This window comes from Rhipicephalus microplus, chromosome 7 (genome assembly GCF_043290135.1).
Source record: "Rhipicephalus microplus isolate Deutch F79 chromosome 7, USDA_Rmic, whole genome shotgun sequence".
Classification (NCBI taxonomy): Eukaryota; Metazoa; Arthropoda; class Arachnida; order Ixodida; family Ixodidae; genus Rhipicephalus; species Rhipicephalus microplus.
Window position 1 is genome coordinate 70,522,832 of NC_134706.1, and position 22,544 is coordinate 70,545,375.

General features: G+C 46.1%; 1 protein-coding gene across 7 annotated transcripts in view; it reads right to left on the reverse strand.

Moving 5' to 3' along the window:
• Positions 1–22,544, reverse strand: part of LOC119179190 (uncharacterized) — a 226,675-nt gene that overhangs the window by 171,967 nt on the left and 32,164 nt on the right. For 5 of the 7 annotated variants that reach the window (XM_075869266.1, XM_075869261.1, XM_075869262.1 and 2 more), the window contains 2 exons: positions 14,558–14,617; positions 606–710 (listed from right to left, as the gene is read on the reverse strand). In XM_075869266.1, the coding sequence (XP_075725381.1) occupies positions 606–710; positions 14,558–14,617 (165 nt within the window). The remainder of the gene's footprint in view (positions 1–605; positions 711–14,557; positions 14,618–22,544) is intronic. The other 2 variants (XM_075869263.1, XM_075869267.1) reach the window with 1 other exon arrangement.

The window sequence follows — 22,544 nt, forward strand, 5'->3', positions numbered from 1 at the left end:
ACAACCACAGGTATGAAAGTGACCAAAGTCACTGTTCGAAAACACAAGGTTAGACTAATTGTTTCAAGAAGTGTATCAAGGTGCCGAAGAAGGTGAATGTAAACCTGATTGCAGGTGGGGCCTAGAAAGTTGATAAAACACTCTTCAATCTCGAGACTCTGAAGGTGTCTTTTTTTGCTTGCTCGCACAACTCGTCATCATAGCTAAAAACTAATCAAGAAATACAAGTTCCTGGCCTACCTGTCAGTTCGCACATGTCGTTCTATACGACTCTCATTTTTCTATATGACTCGAACAACGACCAACTATTTGCCGGTTCTTTTAGGATACAAGCTATGATGCTTCTCGAAGCTAGCTTTTGTTGTGATTTCAAAATCAAGTACTCGAAGAGTTCAGGGGTATGAATGGCGCTCACTAACTTAATGTTTTGAGAATTTAAAAACATTGAGTGCGTTCATCCGAACTTTTGCCTTGAAATGTCTCCCATAAAGCAAACGCAAAAAACATGCAGCAACCTAGATGTAACAGCATGCATTGTGATCTGAAGACAATGTTTTTATTGTTTCTCAAGAAAAAGCATAACAATCAAAGGTCTTTTGTCTTACCTGAGTCATTTATCGGGCTCTCTATAAACTCCAATGACACCCGATCTCTGCATAGCGTTGGGTTTAAGGTGCGGTTCACGCAAAACGTTCCCGGCCCGTTCCAAACTGAAGACATGAAAACGAAAAATGTTTGCAGCTGCACAGTCCTACAGATTTTCGTCAACGCAGTTCCAAAAGGAACTAACCAATCTAGGACCTACTTTGCTTACATGGATAAGGAAAAAAATTGATGCACTGGTTCTTCACCACGAAAAACTACCTCTAACGCCTCCTAATATTGAAGTCACCATCTACTTCAAGAAAATGGGCTATGCAAAAACTGTAGAATGTAGACCACAAGATTATATTTTCTATTGAAGCTTGTGAAGTTTATTTTAAAAATTTCAAAACCTTCGGCATTCGAATCCGTATAAAAGGAAAGCGACACTCATTTTCACAAAAACAAGTGATATGTGGCAGCTTGCCCAATGTTTATAGGTGTTTGGGAGCTATACCATCACGTGACGTTAATATACCCATGTTAATGCATAGTGTCATATCTATATCGTGACGACTAACGCTGGTGATTATGATTAAACCGTTATAGCAGCTGCAGGTGTCAACGTATAAGTTGGTGCAACGCATTGTTCATCTCATCTGAACTTGTCAAAAACCTAGTCATATAAAACACTAGTATATAATATGCGCGCACTAATGGTGTCATCAATTAAAGAAGAAGCACACACGGTGTGCACTCCTGACGAGTAGGATAACCTGAGGTTCGAGTCCCGGCAAGGGAGGTTTTTTTCTCGTTTGGTTGCGCTATTTTTATCCACTTCATATGCACGATGAAATAACGTGATTCAGGTCTAGCTGATCCTTGGTATTGATCGATTTTAACACAATAGTGTGTAAACCCAGGGTCAACAACCACTCCACTGACATACTTCCGTCGAAGAGGTGACGTTGAATATATATGCTGAGAGATTGCCAAGAAAAAGGACAGAAAATGAGGATATGTCGCAAGGAATCAAACCAGCAACATCTCGATTCTCAGAGTGCAGCGCTAAAAACTATGCCACAGAGCGTCATTTTTTTGTTTTATTGCCAGCTCATAGGAGCGTGCATCAAACTACCAGTATACCAGAAAGAAGCAGTGAAAGTCAGACTCAAACTGAAATTTCCTAAGTGCTGCCAAGAGTTCTAAGCTCGACAACCGCTCAGGTATAATCTCCTGAGTTTTCGGCAGTTAAAATCTCCTGAGCTTTCTGCCATACATTCACCGAAATACATTTATGCAAACGGTGCACCATGATCGCAATAAAATCCTGCCATACGGGCCCGCCATAATGAGTGAAGGCCATATAACATAATCAAATCAAAACGCATTCCCTCTTCGTCAACTATTGGCAGAAATCCTATACCTTAAAAACTTCAAGGGAATTCCTTCTTGATCGTCGTTTCAAGTACATACTAAATGTATATTCTTCCCGTCAATGTTAGAAAATAGCTCCTGTAAGTTCTGGTTTTTCATAGTTACGGCAATTCGTACCCGAAGGTGAGTAAAAACCACAGTCTGCTTCAAATGTCCTGCCAGATACTGCACCCTTATGGAGCTCAAAAAATGAGTTTGTGCCAGGAGTCACTTGCATTCTTTTCACACACATCATTTATCACACACATCGTTGTACAGCTTTTCGCGAGTCACTGAAAAAAGTATTCATTGAAAAATCTAACAGAAAGAAACCGTACACTTGGAATACCTTCTTAAAATATCCGCAGACAGCACCGGTCATGTCATTTGTGCTAACCACATATCAAGGTAGAGCCCACATATGTCTAACTTGGCACACTGTACGCAAGAAAGGATCCCTTGTGTAGCGAAAACAAAAAGACCATTTTTATGAAATGGTGCGTGAAAAGATGTGGTAAACCCAGTACTCCACGTTTCACTCTTCAAAACAGATTGTTTTGACTGCATCTTTCCCAGTTCGAGGCCGACGCGAACACTGCGATGATGCGATGGAGCTTTTGTATGTTCGTTCTTGAACAATGCGGTGATTGCACCACATACCAAAGTTTTGAGGCAAAGAAAAGATTTCAGACAGTTGTCCTTGAGAACACTAACAGTTGATTAGCGCCACTGCGGTTTTCTAGGGGCTAAGGTACTCGGTTACTGACCCACAGGTCGCGGGATTGAATCCCGGCTGCGGCGCCTGCATTTCCGATGGAGGCGGAAATGTTGTAGGCCCGTGTGCTCAGATTTTGGCGCACTTAAAAGAACCCCAGGGGGTCGAAATTTCAGCAGCCCTCCACTACAGTCTCTCCCATAATCAAAAGGTGGTTTCGGTACGTTAAACCCTACATATCAATCAAATCATCTAACAGTTGATCACCGTTGCGTCTATTGGCTTTCATTCATATTTCTTCTGGTTGTTCTTGCCAGTAATTTTTGTTATTTTTAAAATATTCCTGTCGCACGCTAGGGTACCTGAAAGGTGTGGTCACCCACTTAACATTGGCCAAGTAGTCTAGTCCGAACGAACACTCTCCATGCCAGAAGCCGAGTCACTTTGCCTAGTTTACTAGACTGCCAGTTCCATTGCCGAACATTTTAACTACAGTTATGGGAGTGGTAACACTATCTTGAGTGGTACAGCAAACAGCCACAATGTCGGCATATGCCAGAATTTTACCTTCCGATTCTTGTAACCTAATGCCATGAATTCTTCTGTTTTGAGTTATTGCTAGGAACAACAATTCTATATATATTCTGAATAGTAGGGCATTCAGCGGGCAGCCCTGACGAATAGAACAATTTATGTGAGTTGCATCTCCTATCGTCTTGTCAATTACCAGATAGGTCGTGCAGATTTGGTGTGCAAGAGATACTCCATCTCAGATTATGGAACCGGCGCCGACATGGCCAAGAACTGTGGAAGGCTGTGGGAAGCACAATCAAAAGCTTTCTCGAAACCAATTTGTAGAATGGCTACCTCTGCTTGATTGGCATCACACCAATCAAGCACATAGCGAATCATGTGTACATTGGTTACAAACGAACGTTCCATAATCCCGCATCTTTGGTGGGGCCCTACCAATTCTTTGATTACACCCTAAAGTCGCCGTGCCAGTACTTTTAATAAAAGTTTGTAATCACAAATATTGATACAGGCCTATACGATAAAAACTCATTTTAGATTCTCAGACAGTTTTACCTTAGGTATACAAACTTTATGTGCTTCATTAAACGACCCAGGGAGGTCATCAAGTTTATAAGCCTGATTGAAGGCATGTGAGTATACTTCGGATGATTCATTTTTTTAATTCCTTATAAAATGAACCACGAAGGCTATCCAGTCTAGGAGATTTACCACAAGTTATTTTATCTATAGACCTTTTTACTTTACTTCTGTTGGTGATAAGGAAAGCTCTAAAGCTGATTTGGTGTCATCAGATAACTTCGGCGTTCTTCTAAGAAACTCTCTCCTAAATGCTTCTACATCAGTGGGCGTGGCAGTGAAGAATGCTTCGTAGTGTTTACCAAACGCGCATCCTACGTTCTCGTTGTCTGAAACTACGATAATGTTGATTTAAATGTCAACTATATAGTTTCGTCTGGCATCACTCTTTTCTAATCCAAGCGCTCGCTTTGTCGGGCGATCATGCGAAGTCATTAATGTTGTTGCTCAGGTTGGCACTAGCACTCCGCGATAGATTTCCTCCTCATATACCTCTATCCTTTGTTTGATACTCCGCAAATTGTCTGCGTATACTCCGGGTTTTTCACATTCAAGAGCTGTTAGCCTCTCTAGTGTCCATTTAGGGTATTTATTCTTCTTTTCAGATCAAAAAAATGAAATGCTGAATCTAACTATTGCTTTTATTTTGATTCGCTACTTGGAAGCTCCCCTTTGCTTACTAATTTGTCCATACGCTCTATGGTAATAAATATTCATTTCGTTATAACTGGTTCACTACATGACTCCAAACGTAGGAGGCTAGAGTTCAGTTTCCTCTGTTCCAAAGAAACAGCATTCCTTTCTTTGATTCGATGTAAAATTTTAGGAGCGAAGCTCCTTAAGGCGTGGGCTGTACGTCCCCTGTATGTAGCCACCTCTCGTTCAGTTCTAAGTATTACGCTAGCCACCGCCCGATCTAAAGGGTACAGCCATATCCATCCGTCCATCCGTCCATCCGTCCGTCCGTCCATCTATCCATCCATCCATCCATCCATCCATCCGTCCGTCCGTTCGTCCGTCCGTCCGTCCGTCCGTCCAAAAGATGCTAGATGTTATAAACTAGACGGCGGTACGTGTAGTTGATTATGAAAGATGCGAGGTGTTATAAACTAGACGGCGGTACGTGTAGTTGATTATGAAAGATGCGAGGTGTTATAAAATAGGAATGATGCCACATATGGCGCGTGTCATCGTTCGATATAGTGCGGCAACGTACGCTAGGGGGAGCGTTGCAATAAAGTCGAGTGGGCAATATGTACGGAGGATTCATGGTTTTCCAGGTTTACCTCCGGAGCTTCGCCCACTCATCATCAATCACTTCGTGGATATGGCAGCATTTTTTAAAGACAGTGATCAGAAAAGAAAACGGGGACAACGTTATAACTTTTACACGGAGCTATCGCATCCACAGTAAGGTAAAGTTGGTTCAATCGGGCATTACTTGGGCCCTGAAAGTGGGTATACTTCATATCTAAGTATCTATACATGCACACCGCTACATGTACTTATTCGTATTCAATGTTCACCGGTGCTAGGACAATACTGATTTTGTCTGCAAATTGATTGATATGTGGTGTTTAACGTGCCAACGTTTTGTCTGTAAAATTGCGACTGCTGTGTCTATCATTTTTGATCAGAACTCAGTTGCAATGCCCCACCAATAAGAGTTTCCTACCAGTACATGTATGCTGTCGTAAATCGAAAAAAAAAACTACCGCTTTCTTGGCCAATAGTTGGAACGTAAATTGATAAATTGTGATATTCAGTGTCACAATAAACAATATCACATCATACTACTCGGCCCAATGAGCAGAAAAAGGCATTTAGTATGAGTAATCTTGGAAGTTTTTTCACCAAAGACAGCACATCCCCCACAAGTAACTATGGCATAACTCACAGTCGCAAAATACCGTGACCTAAACTTAATCGCCATGCTCTGAGTCTCCTCCTCTCCTTCAAATTTTGTCTCCTGCACTGTAAGTGCATTCAGATTTTCTTTCAACAGCAATCGATACAATTGACTTCGCTTATTCTTTGAAGCTAAGCCTCTAACGTTCAGAGTGGCAAAGCTAAATAACACTTGAGGCGCCATTTCAACCACGTGAAGGAGTTGGGCCAGGAGAACAGCGCTTATGTTGCATGCCCAGCGATACGCTAGACCTCTCCGGGACCACCCGATCGCCTGGTTTCACGACGCAGTGGAAGCGATTTTTTCACACCTTTTTTGCCCGCGATGCCACTAGCCCTTGCTCCAATGCTGGTGCTTCTGCCAGCTGACGACTTTGCCTGAGGTTTTTCCATGCTGCTTGCGCGTTTCTGTCTCCCATCTTGGCAGGTTCTTCCTATAATTTTTAGTGGCGGGAACAGCACTGTCAGTTGCAGTGACGCCGCTGGCTTTACGCGCGTCTCCGTCCATCTTTATGTAAAAACCGATGTTGCAAGAGGCACCATAGGCTACTTGGTTCTGTTTCCACGCCGGCGCGGACGCTCTGGTGACTTCACAGGTTGCCTCTCTCTCTGTAGTATCAGCCGCATCGGTTGATACACCTGCAAAACCTTGTCGTATACCCACAAGTGCCGCTGTAGGTTCATCCACTATCATTGCATAATAATAGTTAAATTTTCCTGCGACCTGATCTCCTCGTTGCATCCTCGGCTTCCGTTGACCCGGCCACTGAAGCGTACGAACGGAAGCATTCTGCGTCCACGTGAGTGAGTGAGTGAGTGAGAACAACTCTATTATGGCCCAGCGTCGACACTGAGATTGCCACACGTCACCTGGATACTCCCACGTGGGGTCCGAAAGGTCTCGCCTTGCGGCCCTGTCGCGGTTACACTGGACGGCCAGTATGTAGTCCTGAAATTCTGGGCTGCGCAGAAGCGAATCCCACTCGAGTTTGCTATAAGTCGGTCCGAGCGACCCGCACTCCTAGAGCATATGGGATGATCTAGCGGACTGCCTGCAAGTGCCACAGGTGGCATCGCGAAAGTAGTTAGGATACATTGCATTTAAGTATGCTAAAGACGGGTACAAATGGGTTTGAAGAAAGCGCATAAAGAAGGCCTGTGCTGCATTGAGTTTTGAATAAGGCATTAGAAATGTCTACCTTATCATGCAGTAATACTTGTTGGTCTCGTTGTGTGAAGAAGGTGTGTCTTTATGTCCCTCGTCGTCTGGACTGGAGCCGTCACTAAGGTCGAGGGCAGCGCGGTCGATGAGTGCGCGCACTTCTGTGTGGGCTGTGTGGGCCGCTCGTTGGGGTTAAGTACAACGCCGTTTACGGAGCTGACATGCACGGGGATGCAATATATGGCGTGAGGAACAATCGCATCTCTGGTGTAGTTGTTCAAGATCCTGGCATCCTGTGTTGATATGCAGCCCTTTTGAAAGGCTCTGACTGCGTATTTGGTGTCACTGTACACCTCTTCGCAATGACCATTTAGCAGAGCGAGTGCGATGGCTACTTGTTCGGCCACCTGGGGGTTAATTGTGCGTACCGTGGCGCAGTTCGTAGCCGAGCCCGCTCGGTGCACGACCACCGCTGCGAACTTCGTGCCATCTCGATATGCTGCAGCGTCAACGAAACTAGCATTTACGCCACCCTTTCCCAGTTGCTTCAGCAGAGCCGTCGCCCTGGCTCCACGACGTCCCTCAATGTGTACAGGGTGAGTGTTGCGTGGAATCGGAGCAACAACGGCGTTTTCCTTTATATGTTTGGTATACGCACGCTATTTTTTCCAGCTCCATAGGGCTAAAACTTAGCTCGCCAAGTATGCGCTGACCAGCCATCATAGTGGAAAACGGAGCCAGCTGCGAGCGTTGCCGTGCTTACGCTATCTCGGCAGCATAGTTGTGCACACAAGAGCACGAGCAAGTCTCGGTGTGTGTGTGCTTATGGGAAGCCCGAGTGCTTTCTTGACAATCTTTCTGATAATCACGTCGAGCTTGTCCCACTCCGACTTAAGCCAGTTGCGCATGCAAATGGTGAAGGTAAAGTTGAAGACCACAGAAGCATTTATGCTGTCAGCCTTGGCGATGATCTTCAGCGGACTGGTACTGTTGCCATCCTTCGCTTCAATAAACATGCCGAGGATCCGGATGGTCTCTCGGGATTTCCTCCCCTTCACTCGTGCAAATGCGTGTAAATGCCTTCTTCGACGGGTTTCCACCCCTTAGGTTGGCCACCATGTTCTTTTCTATAGAGCAGGAGCTCCAACTTGGAGGGTGAGCATCTAAGTCCCATTTGGCGCAGGTATGGTTCCACTTCGGCGACTGCTCCTTGAAGGGCATTTTGCACCCAGTTTTCGTTGCCACCAACGCACCCGATTTTGATGTCAGTGTAGGTGGTATGCTTGAATCCGTCCACGCTAGCCATTCTCTTCGACCGTCCATTCATGCAGAGATTGAGCAGCAGCAGAAAAATCAGAAACTCGTAGGGCGTGCCTTGATGTCCAAGTGGTACGTCTTCAGAGAAGTTCCCGATGCACAGCCTCGATTTCTTCCAGACATGAAGGACTTGATGTAGTTGTACATGCCGGACCAACGCTCCACTTTTGCCACAGTCTCCAAGACGAATTCGTGCTTGATGTTGTCAAAGGCCTTCTCTAGGTGTAGGCCAAGAAGAGCCTTTGTATCTCTAAAGTAACCATCAAGGACTTCGTGCTTATTGAGCAGCATTGCATTTTGTGTTCAAAGGCCGGTACAAAATCCGGTCATATTGTGCGTGTAAATCTAATTTCCCTCCAGGTTGTCATTAAGTCTGTTGAGAATCGCGTGCTCTGCCACTTTACCAACGCACGACGTGAGGAAGATGGAGCGAAGATTCTCTACGCTAGGAGACTTTCCTGGCTTAGGAATCAGTATGGTGTCGGCTAGCTTCCATTCCTCAGGAACCCTACCCGTTTTCCATGCTTCAATAGTGAAACCAGTTAGACGTTCTAAGGATACGTCGTCGAGGTTTCTGAGGGCTCTGTTTGTGATTCCGTCTGGCCCTGGTGCCGACTTGCGATTTATCATTTGTATCACTTTCCTGATTTCGCCCCCTGAAAAGTCCTCATCTAGTTCAGGTAAAGGGGGGCTGCCACACTCTGTGAACACGCCGTCTTTGTCCTCTCGTTCGACTGGCACGCAAATGGAAACTAATTGGGTAACGATTTCGTCAACCCCCTGTTTTTTGGTTTCTTGCAAACAAGCTTCCAGCAAGGAGAGGATCATGTTTGTAAACCAATAAGTAGTTTGTGTGGCGGAAAATACCTCCCCGCATCCAGGGAATGCCAGCACCGATATCGAATACCATATGTTGTATGGCGCAGACGCAGCGTGAAGGCCCGCGCCACTCGGGAGAGGTCTCCATCCGCCAATGTCGATGGGGTGCTCGAGTTCAACGAGTGTCATCAGCAGGGTCAGCCTGGCCCATCGGCTCCTAGAGACCGATTCAAATCACGAGGGAGATCAAGAACCAGAGACAACTGCAGGAGTTGTACCACGTCCAGGGTGCACCTTGGATCCCGTTCAAGGTCCGGGGCCCGATCCATGTTCAGCATACGGTCTCAACCCAGGGATGGCACCAGACCACGTCTCAGCTCGCATGCCCATTTTGGATCCAGTCACCGACATGGCCAAGGAAAGACTGACGCACCCAGCACCGGACCAGGCCCATCTCCCAGGGCATTCTGCGGGCACACACAGAGACTCCAGCTGTCCGCGGCAGTCCACGCCACCAAGCACCAAAGCAGGAGCAAGTCGGACCTACCCTAGGCCAAGAGGGTTCGTAGTAATGACGGCGAGCAACCCATGCAATGCGACTTGCCCCCAGAGCATGCTAGAGACGCGGAGATATTATGATTGAAAGGGGAAAACGCCGAGATCAAGGATACGTTTTGCGAGACTACAAACGAAACTGCGGAATCTAAAAGAATGCTGGGCATGGAGCACAGCAAAACTGAAGACGAAACCACTGATACGCTGGTACCAGCCCCCATTGGAGATGAGCCCTTGGCAACCAAACGCAGGGTAGTAGTGAGTAAGCTTAAGAACACGGAATCTCAAATCGAGGAGATTAAGAAAACGCTGGTTACAAAAACAGAGAGCATTGTAATGGTGGCTTGAAGTGTAGCTAGCCTCACGGAGAGTATTAGACAGATGCAAGCTGCACTCAGTGAGCCAGTCAAGGGGCTAAGATAAATGAACGAGCGCATCATTGCGCAAGAAATTCACTTCAAACAGCCTAACTTTGCGCCACAGGGGGAGTCGCCTGGCGACGTAGAAATGGCCGTTCCCTTACACCTGATAGCCTAGGAGTTAGTCGCGAAGAGTGGCAGATTTTTCGAGCTATACTGACCCCCAAGGGTGGTGATGAAAGCAGAATCCATATTGAATAACGATAAAGGCACTGTCTGTAGTTGGCAGTAAAATTGCAGGGGGTACGCTGGTAAAAGAGCACTTCTACAGTAGTACTTGAGAGCAATAATGAAAAAAAAACTCTAATTATAGCCCGTCAAGAGACTTCAGCCTCTGCAGCATCCCTTTCTAGTTACCGAGTACTCCCTGGCCAGTCAGGGGGACGAGCTGTCTGCGCACTAATAAGTAAAAAGCTGACACAGGTTGCCCACAACTTGAAGCTGGCCAGATGCAATATCGAATATACAACGGTAGAGAACCAGCTTGACACACCACGGCGCAATCAGCAGAAAAGCAGTGTTTTTTAATGTCTATTGTAACCCCAGGTGCAGGTGCCAGCTATTCAAGAAGTTGCTCGGGAGGGCAGATAAATTAGCGAGTCCTCAGCCCCTCGTCGTAGTTGTTGACTTCAATGCCCTACATGGCTTATGGAGATACATGTACGAGCCAAAAAAGGGTCGAGACCTTTGGCAGGATGCCACCGAACTAGGCCTTACTTTATTCACACATAAGGGTTTCCCTACGTAGATAGGCAACTCTGCGACAAGAGACATGATGACAGACCTTGCTTTCATCAAGAATGTCGAAAAGACTACACCAACACAACCATGAATTTCAGCAGTGACCACTATGTTCTGCCAAATTCTATTATAGTGGACTGTAGCACAGTCCGAGAGTTCACGGTGGTTGACTGGGATCTTTTTCGCAGCATTTGTGGTACAAGGGCCAGTGCTCCTGAAAATTTTGAGAAATGGTGCGAGGGCATTCGCAGAGATACCACCGCTGCCACCAAGAAGATAAAGACAGATTTGAATGCGGAGAAGATGAACAGTAGGCTTTCCCACCTGCTCGAAGCCAAGGCAGCTCTATTGTTTTTGTGGAAGGAGCAAATGCACAGCCGTAGGCTTCGGCAAAAAAAAAAATCAGAGTTGAAAAAAGAAATCGAACAATATTGCGTCACACTGTGGAAACAGCAATGGGACGAGCTCTGTGAGTCCATCAATGGTCAAATCAGAAATGGCTAGTCCTGGCACCTTCTGAATCACCTCCTGGACGAGCACAGTGCTAGGGCCACGGATCAGAAATGCCGGCAGTGTCAGCACCATGGACCTTACACTCGCGACGCACATGAACTGTTCTACTAGAATGCAGGCATTGCATAGGCCGACCGGGGGTACTACTGTCGCTAATTCACCGACTACTCGTATCCAGTGAGTCAATTCCTCCGTTTTTATACCGCTTTTTGGCTTAATAAAAACAGTGCGGGTCATCGAATTCTTCTCACTTACTCTTTCTACACACCAGCGTTCCCAGGGTTTCTCTGTAACTTTTCCGAATGCTGCCAACACTGTGATGACATCTTCGTCCATGACACCGGGTAACAGCCAGTGAAGCCACAGCCTCACCTACTGCTCCTGAGGGTCGATAACATGGCAGCGTTGTCCCTTGACCTGAAGTTCTTTCAGTTCAGTCAACCTCTTCGTCACCCCCGCACTGTTTAGATGACGGCCCGCGCATGGTTGATCTTTGTCAGGGATTACAAGAAAAAATAACTGAACTTGGGGACTCCATATTGAATGGGCGCGCCGTGGAGAACGTGGCTGGTCAGGACGACACAGAAGACGGTGGAGGTTCTAGACGGCCTGGGTCATGCCCTAGTCTTTGAGAGCTTAAAGGTCTGCCCGATTTTCTATTTCGGTGAGCTGCCGTCTTCATGCTTCAAAGATCCTGCTGGCCAGCTGTGCGGTGAGCTGCCGGGACTGGTCAGCGCGTGCGACAGTGACCTTCAACAAGCCCGGGATCGCAGCCAACCGTCTGCACCACCCTTGCGTATGTACCAGGGTCTCCTGAGGTGCAGCAGGAGAGCCTATTTGCAGTAAGTGCAACAAGTGAACGCCAGGCGAACACCTTGCGTCATGCACGGAACGACGGTTGGCACCAGCACAAAGGACTAGAAGGACGAACTTGGTGAGCGACAATAGTGAGTACGCGCAACCGAAAGTTTTTACTCTCAATTTCAGCATGCATATTGATGTGTACTGACTTAGAAAAGGGTACACAAGTTCGAACTTGCCCTAATGGGACGTAGTATTAAGTCAGTGGTGTCATCATGCTTCGTGATCTTGCTGTATTTGTCACAATCAGGAAAATGAGTGCTTTCTTGCCACCCCGTGTCCACTTTCTTGCGTTCTTTCTGTTTGCTCCAACAAGCCGAGCCGGGTAACATAATATAATGACAATCTGATAGGCGCCAAATGCTATTACGTCTGGAAGCCGTCGTTCTTTGGCTAGCGCATCCCGGAAATCTTCAACCTTGTAACACCTCATTAGAATATCACCGTGCAAGAACACTGTGCTCAAAGCCATACAACCTGTTCGTGGATTCAGCAAGATTCAATATCCTTGTCACTTTCACCTGTAATCCTGTTTCTGCGGTCACCAAGAACCGCCTTCTCTGCTCCGCGGGAGTCCATGATTCTTGCGTCCGGCACGTGTGAGTGCCGGCGAAAGAATGACCCCGTAGAACATACGTGGCCTGGAAGGCTAACGGCAAACCATTTATATACACCATAAACCACTGAAGAGTCCTGGTAGCTTAGAAACATTATCGCGTTTTCATTATGTGCGCCGTGAAGGCGTGCAAATTCGCGTTAGGGGTGCTCTAAAGGTTACCTTCACAAAGGTTACCTCTACGAAGCGCCACTTCTTCGAAACGCGATCACTCTGCGCACGTGCTCAACAGACTTGTAATTCGGCAGAGGACGAAGGTCACTTCGGACGCTGCCACCGCCACGTTTACAAAATGAGCGCACTGCTGACACGTGACGCAGCAAGAATTGTTACTCTTAGTGGCATTTATGCTGTGTATACTAATGCGCTCTTTTCTTTCGACTTTCTTTCTGTTCAGACAGCATGATTTAAGTATTGAGGTGCGAACGTTGTAACTCCGCGCTCGCACTGTGTACACTATATTTGCAGCGTGCTTTTCGTGTGAGGTGTTCGTGAATGGTGACGTCATGCCTGGAACACTGACGAGGCGCGAGCCAGGGAAGCCGAACACAAGCGTCGGCAGTGGAATACAAACTACACTGATGAGGTGCAAATCAAGAACGCCGATCGCGTTCGAGAATAGAGACAGCGTGCGGGTAACACGGACGAGACGCGAGCCGAGGAAGTCATGCGAAAGTGTCTTTAACAAGTTCCTCCTCCAGTGTATTTGCGTTTCAAACAAATGTTTATTCTAGTAAACGCTACACTGAGTTTCGCTTCAAACTGCTCTTTCAACACCCGCGTTGACACCCGGTCCTACCAGGTTAACGCCGTGCGCACTGCTGCTGCTTCGCATTTCATCGGCGTTTTTGACGGGGAGATGATCCATAGTTTTTTATACCATCGGTCAGAAAGTATTTACTAAATAACTATGTCAAATACGAATGAGTGCTTAAATGCATTGCCTTGTAATGTGTGCGAAGGCCCTCCAAGGAAGTTCCATAATGTCACTGCACAGCTTTATTATTGGCGTGAATCTACTCAGGTCTTGGTGTAGGAAAATTTGGAGGCAGAATTGATCAGTGATTAAACCTACATTACAACAGCGCGAATAATAATCCCATCCCGTTAGTTCAGTTATAGGCCTACAATGATTGAATTAATGAATGGATGAATGAATGAATGAACAGACTTTATTTAAAGTGTAGCAGTTTTACCGGATGAGGCGTGGAAGAGAGGATGAACCCCTGTCCCTTCCAACTCTCCGGTGATTATAGTGTTCACTGTTTATTTATTTTATTTCAATACTGCGTGCCTTACACGGAGACCAAGGGAGGTCTCCATGTGATTATTATTGATTATCATCAAACGAATATTTTTGTCTATTTAAAGTACAATGATGTGTAACAATATACGATGTCATTTTCACTCTTTTTCAGTATAATCACCGAGTGGTTTATGGCTTCCTCAAAATGTCTCATATTACATCGTTTTTCTTAAGCATTATTTTATCGCGGGCTTACATCATTGCTGCAATAGTGAGCGAGACACTTTTTGGCTCTATCTACTATTGACTCGATGTAAATTTAGACTCTACGGTACAACGTGTAGCTTTGCTGTTCAGTCAATATACAATCGGTTGAAAAGCTTAAATACCGTCGTGTAACAGAGGCCATAAATACTATATAATGTCACTCACCGCTACTTAGTACCTACAGCTGTAAACACCAGAATCTCCAGTCTTTTGATTTTGTGCAACATTTTTTCCATTGCGCAGCATTATAGATTTGTTGATCCGGTATGTGTTCTTCTAGCTCGTGCGGCCACCAAGGCCAACTCACCTGTGCATTCTTTAGGAATCCAGGTGGTGTTCACACAGTTATGTGTTGTGCTCGAATTCACTAAAAAACAGAACGTGCTAATTTTAGTAACAAAACAACAGCCAACACAATAATAAAGAAACCAGGAAAATGGAGCGAAAATTGCTCAACTGAAACAATACAATACCACAGGTTTTCCACCTTCGAATCACAATATAATAAGGAACACCGTGAAACTTTTGACCATCCGATGTTCTTCAACCTACTCTGCTTATAGAGTAAACCAATTTCACCGTCGAAATTATGCCACTTCAGGATGGCCGATAAAGCGAACGCACTAAGATTATGGAATTTCGGACTCAGTACTATTATGTGAGCATCATCTAGAAATAGCCTAGGTGTATGATATGGATGATGGTACCCAAAGTGAACTCTTCAGGGCCCGAAAATGTCAGTTTGAGACGTCATAATTGTTTTTTGTGTGCATTATGCAGGTAGAAGTGGTTGAATTCACCTAGCCTGGCAGAACGGTGGTTCTCTTTTTGTTATGGTACTTTCATATCTGAAAGGTTATCGTCCTCTGTGCAGGCTCATTCAATTAAGTTCGAGTACTCTTTGCTGTCTGAGAACATTGGTGGAGTTGTTGTCAAAAGGAAAATGTTTCACTCGTAACTTTTTTATTTCATGTATACACATGCACTGTCCATATGTTTTTAGTACAGAAGCTGGTCTAGTCAGAGTTGAAGCATCGCTTATGATAAAATCTGGTCTTTCACGTTTCAGCATACTATATATTTTTGATGCATGCAATATTGTAAGGCTGTGCAAAAAATAACCTTCTGGTATTTTTTTAACGTGCAGTGATATCGTGCAGTAGGCGGCCTGTAGCGTTTCACCTCCGTCAAAATGCGACCAGCACCACATTGACTGATCGCTCCTCCTTCGCGCCAGTAACTTGGCACCTTAACCGAGGCACCGCCGCAGGTGGACAACACCTCATACGTGAAATAGAAAGCCCAGTCAAGGGACGTGGGGCCAATTTGAAAAGTCGCAAAGCTTCACAAAACTTACCAGCTACAAAAGCGCGTCATCTAGTGCCCTCTACTCTTCTCTTTTCGGGTGTTCTAGAGATTCTTGAATTAGGAACACAACAGCTGAGACGTCTTAGTAGAGACGCCCTCGGGCTTCGTGTTTAACTCGGCACTTTTGATACAGCGGCTTGTCGGGAGGCAAAGTGGCTGAGCGCAAAATATTAGGCAACAAGTAGCAGAGCCAGGCCACCCTTTTGCATCCCTTGATGCTTGTTCAAAAAGGGTGGGGCATTTCCTATTTGAATATTCAGCATTGTACTGGAAGTCAGATGATAAGAAATCCAACGAATGCGCCCGCCAAGAAACACTAATGGTTTGCTTGTTTGAAGTCTGCTTCAGCCGCTTTTGCTGTCCCCACTTGCACGCTCTAACCCACAGAAAGATCATATTGTGCGTGCAGAAGTGTTTGCAAAGTTGAGGCTTGTGCCCACCGTTGACTAGCAGTGGTCGGGCGACCATTTGCGACTGTTCGAAAACAGTCGCATGTGTCTAATCGCTTCTTGACCAATTTTTTTGTCACGCGACTGCAGTAGCAAAGCTGCTGGAACCAATAAGCGATCCTCAATTTCTGTCCTTTTGTTTTTTTTATTGCGCTGGCTTCCTTCCGCCAGACACAAACAAGTGCGTTCCTCTGGGTCTGTAGCACCATGGCCACCACGGAATACTTGGCTTGGAGATGGCGGGATGCAGCAGCTTGAGCAAAGTGTCGAAATTACGTGGCGGTATTCGCAATAAGGTAAACACCGTGAAAGTAAAGAGAAAATAAATTCTGCACTATCTTTTCCCGTATTCAGAACCGTTTTATTGTCTTGAACTAGATATGTCGCTGCCTTCAATAAAGCGCGTTTGGAACGCGTTTTTGTTTCATGCCTTGGCAATGACTTAAGACGTCGCGTTCGAGATGTGTTCGTGCTGTATTGTAGACTGTGGCAAGTCAATTTATTTTAAGGATAATTTCTGTATACGCACGACTCTCGGAATTACTCCTCGTCGTCTCAGCGCAATTCGGGAAGCAGGCGGCTTGCATGGCCGGCCAACTCTCGCGATTGAAAGGACGGTCACACCCACTACCCTCATTTTTTCTTTGGAGGCATCTGTGATGCAAGCGCTGACACCATGGTGCAGCGCATCAGCAACATGACAATGTCTTGTTCTTCGCTTGAATCGAACTTGACGCTCTTCGGAACGCTGTGCTAGAAAGTGCAAAAACAATCAATGTAGCGCGCCCGGTTCGCTCGCTCACTCAGCTGGCAGTGATCAGCTGATCAGCGCCGGTCTCTAGAGCTCTCGCTGATAACGAGATCCGGACGTGATTCTCTGCTTTTGTGACTTCTGGTCGCTCGCATGCAGCCGCTGCCGGTGTGAGTATTTGTCGCGTTTTGGTAGCCAGCCAAAAATGGTCGCGTGACCACTGCTAGTCACAGGTCTGCATCAGCCTTTAGCCAATATAGAGGACGCAATTGCGATGCTGACACCTACTCTAAAAGCCCTTCTAGAGTATCTTCATGAGTTCTATAACAATAAAAGTAAATATTTCTTTCATTTATACTTGATCATATATTCAGCCTACAAAATATTCATGTAATTTTGAGCGGCTTTCTTTTATAATTACCTCAGTTGTTCTAATATAATATGAAATATTTGCACGTATTTTAAGATAAGAATTTCCGCTTCTTGAAAATTTATTTTTTCTGTACTTGTCAGCTCTGTAAAATCTGCAAAGTACACAAACTTGACTTCACTGAATGCGGCGGCCACCTTTTGCTGAAAGTGAAAAATGCGCTGCTAAATCATTAAGAAGTAACTTCCTAGACAGTTCTTAGCTCACGCTTGTTTTGTGGATACTTCTACGTTCGTTTTGTGCGTCCTTCGTAGTGTTTAGGCAGCACAATTGAGTATTAGGCTGTCACACTTGGTATGTGGTTAGAGCTGAAGCAGCACGCTGCATGGTTTGTGTTGCTTGCCGTGCGTTTTAATATATTTAAAATCGCAGCCACCGAATTTATTGCAACGCCCTTCCTGCATAATGTCGACCTTTTTAAGAGATTGTTAATGTCACCTTTGCACAGCGTTCTCTGAATGCTGTACGCAGGGGAGTGTTGAAAGCTTCATCAACCACAACAGTTATGAATATGGACATTAGTCGCCATGATAAAGATGTTCTACTATACGCGTCAACGTGTGTGCATGTACGTCATACAGCGCAGTGGCTGCCACACACCAATAGAGCATGTGCAAGCTCTCACATATCAATTTACATCCATCATCCTCGTCATCATCATCATCATCAGTCTGATTGTACACACTGCAGGACAAAGACATCTTTCCGCCAGTCAGTTCGGTCCAGTGCATGCTGCTGCTCCTTCATACCCTGAAGCTTCCTCATCTCATCTGCCCACATAAGCTTGTGTGTCTTGTTCACCCACTTGCCTTCTTTGGATTCCAGTCTGTGAGCCTCCATGATCATCGTTTATCTTCCTTGAGATGGTATTGTTGGCCACGTTGGTTAACACCGATTGGATGCATAAAAGCGCAAATTTCGAAAAAGACAGGCTATAGAAAAAAGTAGGAGTGAGCCGGAATTTTGGCTTCTAGCGTCCAACTTCTTTTCTAAAATCTGTCTTTTAGATGCGAAGGAGCTATTTGACTAGCCCTTGTAACACTGTCCCTCCCTACACCCCCAGTGCCGCTGCTCGCCTATCGTGTCTCATGCCGCGTGCTTGTGTTTTGTGCCGGCCCAGGACGAGAGAGAGAGAGAGAGAGAGAGAAATAACTCTATTGGGTTGAAAAGAATGGGTTTAGGAGCTAGATAGGTGCGGTACTTGTCCAAGGCTCTGCTGGCTTGCGCCGCCTGGCCGACGTAGTCCAGGAGTGCTAGTTGCACTTCCGGGTCCGAGCTAGCGAGGATGGCCTCCCATTGCTCCAAAGAGTTTTCCATTCTATACATACGCTGTAAGCAATCAAGTTCATTTGGCCGTCTAGCACAACTCCATGATATATGGTAAAGGGTCGGTGGCGAGTCGCGACACCACGGACAATCGTGCCCATACAAAGTTGGATAAATTTTGTGCAGTCGTAATAAATTTGGATAAACTCCCGTTTGAATTTTACGGAGCTCTATGGCGTCTTCCCCTTTATTAGATATGTGGGGGGCGCCATATTTCGGCCGCGTGCATCGCTGGTGAGCAAGAAGCTCTCGCGGAGCCATCTGAGCCGGGTTGTTTTCCTCCTCCTGGTGTCCTCCTCCTCGATGGCTTTCACTCCTCGTGAAAACCGTCGTTGCTGGGTGGCGGTAACAGCGACAAAGGCTGCAGCTCTCGGTTTGTGAGCGCTCGAGCTAGAGCGTCCGCCCTCTCGTTACACTCTGCGCCAGCATGTCCAGGGCACCAGACAACCAATACGTGTTGCTCAATTCGCCGCCTAAAAATTTGCAAATGTTTATTCGGAGGCGGCCTTTCGTGAATAGCCAGCACGCCTCTAGCGAAATTGAGAGTATGGTGATGTACGTCTGGCCGTCGCTGCGTTCTCGACTTTTAATCGCCAAGGCGACGGCGAAACACTCGGCCTTGGTGATCGATGTAGTGTACAGTGATTCGCTGGACGCTATGCTTGTCGTGTCACTGTTTACCATTTTGACGACGCAGCGCTTCCAGTTATACCTGAAAGCGTCCACGTATAGCGCGTTCTCATTGCCTCTCACAATTTTTCTGATCCAGTTTACACGCTCCTCTCGCTTTTCGTGATGCCTCTTCTTTGTCATGTTCCTGGGGATAGGGGCGATTGAAATATGTCGTCGGACTGGGTCTGGTATGTCTGCCAGATCCTCGTCCAAGTTTTGAAGTTTCAGTGGTATACCCGCCCTCAACAGTATGTCTCTTCCCGACATTGTATGGCTGAGGCGGTTGCACTGAGACATCAATGTTGCTGCTTTCAGTTCAGCGTACGTGTTATGTAGGCCAATCTCGAGAAGCCTCTGCGTCGGAGTGCTTATCAGTAAGGCTACAGCTGCCTTGTAAGCTCCCCTGATGATAGAATCTACTTGCCCTTCCTCGCTCTTGTTCGGCGTGCGGAAAGGCAAGCTATTTGTCAATTTGCTCATTACGAACGCCTGCACTAAACAGACAGTATCACTTTCTTTCATGCCTTTATTGTAGAAGGTGATCCTTTGAATTATCCTAGCCTCTTGTTTAGATGCCGATTTAAGAAGACAGATAGTGTGATTTGCCCTATCATTGCTTCTACCCAGAAACTCAGGATCCGGGCGACAGTGACTTCTTTAATTTTCTGCTTTTCGATTTCAATCTCTATTCTTCGGTTACTTTTGTAGCGTTTGCTGTGTATTCTAAGCACTTCCGATTTTTCGGGTGCGCAGCTGAGACCACTGGTTCTGGCAATGTTTTCGACAGCCAGTGCCGCCTCTTGCAGAATCTGCTCTTTGCTGGCCAAGAGCCCCCGTGTGGCCCACAGAGTAATGTCGTCCGCGTAGAGGGTATAACCTAGCTGTGGTACACAATGAAAGGCCCGAGCGAGTCGACGCATGGCGATATTAAGCAACAGAGAGATATTATGGCTCCTTGAGGTGTTCCCTTGTTTGGCATTCGGAATGGCTCAGACCTAACGCTTGAGGTACCAATTGTCGCCTCCCAATCAGGGAGAAAATTTTTTATATAGTTATTTATCTTTTCCCCGCAACCAAATTATTTAGCTCTGGAAGTATAGCTTGATGAGAGATATTCTCAAAAGTTCCCTTTAGGTCTAGAGCAAGCAGCTAATAATTTCCACCTTTGGGAACGCCCTTGAGGTCCTCTTCTCGCATCAGGAGGAAAGCGTCCCGTTTTGAGAGACCACTGCGGAAGCCCACCATGGTGGGCGGAAACAGCCCCCTGTCCTCTATGAAACTCTGAAGTCTGGTGTGAACGACCCGTTCGAAAAGCTTTCCCATACGTGACGTAAGTGATATACCTCTGAGCGTCTGCAGGGAGGGCTCTATTACAGGTTTCGCAATGGTTATAATTTTAGCCGTTTTTCATTTTGCAGGGACATTCCTTTGAGCCAATAGTGTTAATTGAATTGTTTTGTCATTCCTTCGATGGCTTTATCGCTAAGGTTTCTTATCATTGCATTCATAATTTGGTCTTCACCGGGGGCTGTGTTCCTCTTGGCTGCCTGAGCTGCCGCAAAAACCTCCTCTTTTGTTATCGGCTCGTCTAGTTTCTCATTTCTAGCTCCGCTGTAACTCATGTGATTAGCCGAATCATTTGGTGGACTATCGCCAATATATCTCTCCTTGAGAGCTTTCACGAGTTTGTCGTCCGTGCCCGGAAATGTTTCTGCGATTTTCTGCAGTGTTCTGCTTGTCGTGGCTTTGGACTTGTCTGAATCAAGAATATTTCTTAAGATGGACCAAGTTTTCGCAGTGCTCAGTGTGTTCTGAAGCGAACTGCAGAACATGACCCAACCCTCGGTAGCCAATTTGCTTGCATAGTTGTTTGCTTTCTCTGTAAGAGCAGCGATCCTACGCAGTAGTGTCCTATTCAGGCGTTGACGTTTCCAACGCTTTAGTAAGCTGCGCCTGCTCTCCAATATTTGTTGCAGATGGCTGTCTACTGCTGGCGTCTGTACGGTTCTGGCTATTTTCTTCATAGTGATGGCGTGTACCGTTTTTATGTACTCCGACCATGCCTCTATTGAGTTCTGTACACTGTCGGGTGGAGGATCTCGTTTCTGAAACTCAGCCCAATCTGTGATCGCCACATCGCCTTCAATCTGCGCGTTTTGGGTGTCGTTATGAAGACGCCTATAATGTAATGATCGCTTCCTAGATTTTCCTCCAGGTTTGTCCAGGATGCGTCTTTGAGTTTGAAAGTTAAAGTGAGATCCGGGAAATTGTCTCTACATACGCTGTTGCCCACTCGCGTGAACGCGATTAGGAGAGTTATTAAACTCAGGCCCAGCCTGGACGCAGCATTTTCGAGACGCGTTCCCTTCGGCGAATCTTTCGGGTAACCCCATGAAGTGCTGGGTGCGTTAAAATCACCGAATATTAATAGGCGGTCCTTGTTGCCTGCGATTTTAACTGTCTCAGCAAGCAGCTCATTGAAGTCTTCGCCTTTGTCCTTTGGAGAACTGTATAGGTTCACTATTATAGTCTTCGCTTTGACTCTTTTTTGGGGGAATAAACTGGTAATTTGGTGATTGATCTCTAGCGTTCCTATGTACTCATCTGTTGCCGCAATCATCTCGCTCACCAGCGTCACTACACGGGGATAATTTGGGTTCTTAAAACATAATAACCCTGAAGCTTCACTATTTTGGCACCGATTTCTTGCAATCATATAACGTGGGGTTTATTTGCTTTCACATTGATATAACTCTGGAGTGCTGCTGCACGTTTGTGAAAAGTGCGGCAATGCCACTGCCAGATCTCTAATTCTTTCACACCTCTCTGGTTATTTTTGACCACGATGCATAGGTTCTTCCGCATCGTCGCGATTACCGTTAGATTGTTTGCTATTTCTTGCAGAGGTCGAAGGAGAGCGCTTGTTTATCGCCCTTTGCAAGCAGCTCACAGCGTCATTCACGTACTGCCTTTGAGTTTTTAATTCCTCGCCGACGAAAGATTTTTTCTCATTCATGAAATAGCCTAGCAGTTTATTAACGTTAGCTACATCTTCCCTGTTTTTGTCTAACTGCGCCTGTAGTTGCTGTGTTCTTTGGTCATGGTTTTTTACTGTCGTGCTTGGCGTAAGGGTGGTTGTACCTGCGTACACCATCCCTTCCTCAACTTCAGCCGACGCCGCGCTGACCCCCGAAAGGGTGGGTTTTATTGACTGTTGATATGTCGATTTGTGACTAGATCCTCCAGCTATTCTTTGCGGGTTTTGTGGTCGTAGTTTAGCCTCTAGCCGTCTCTCTAA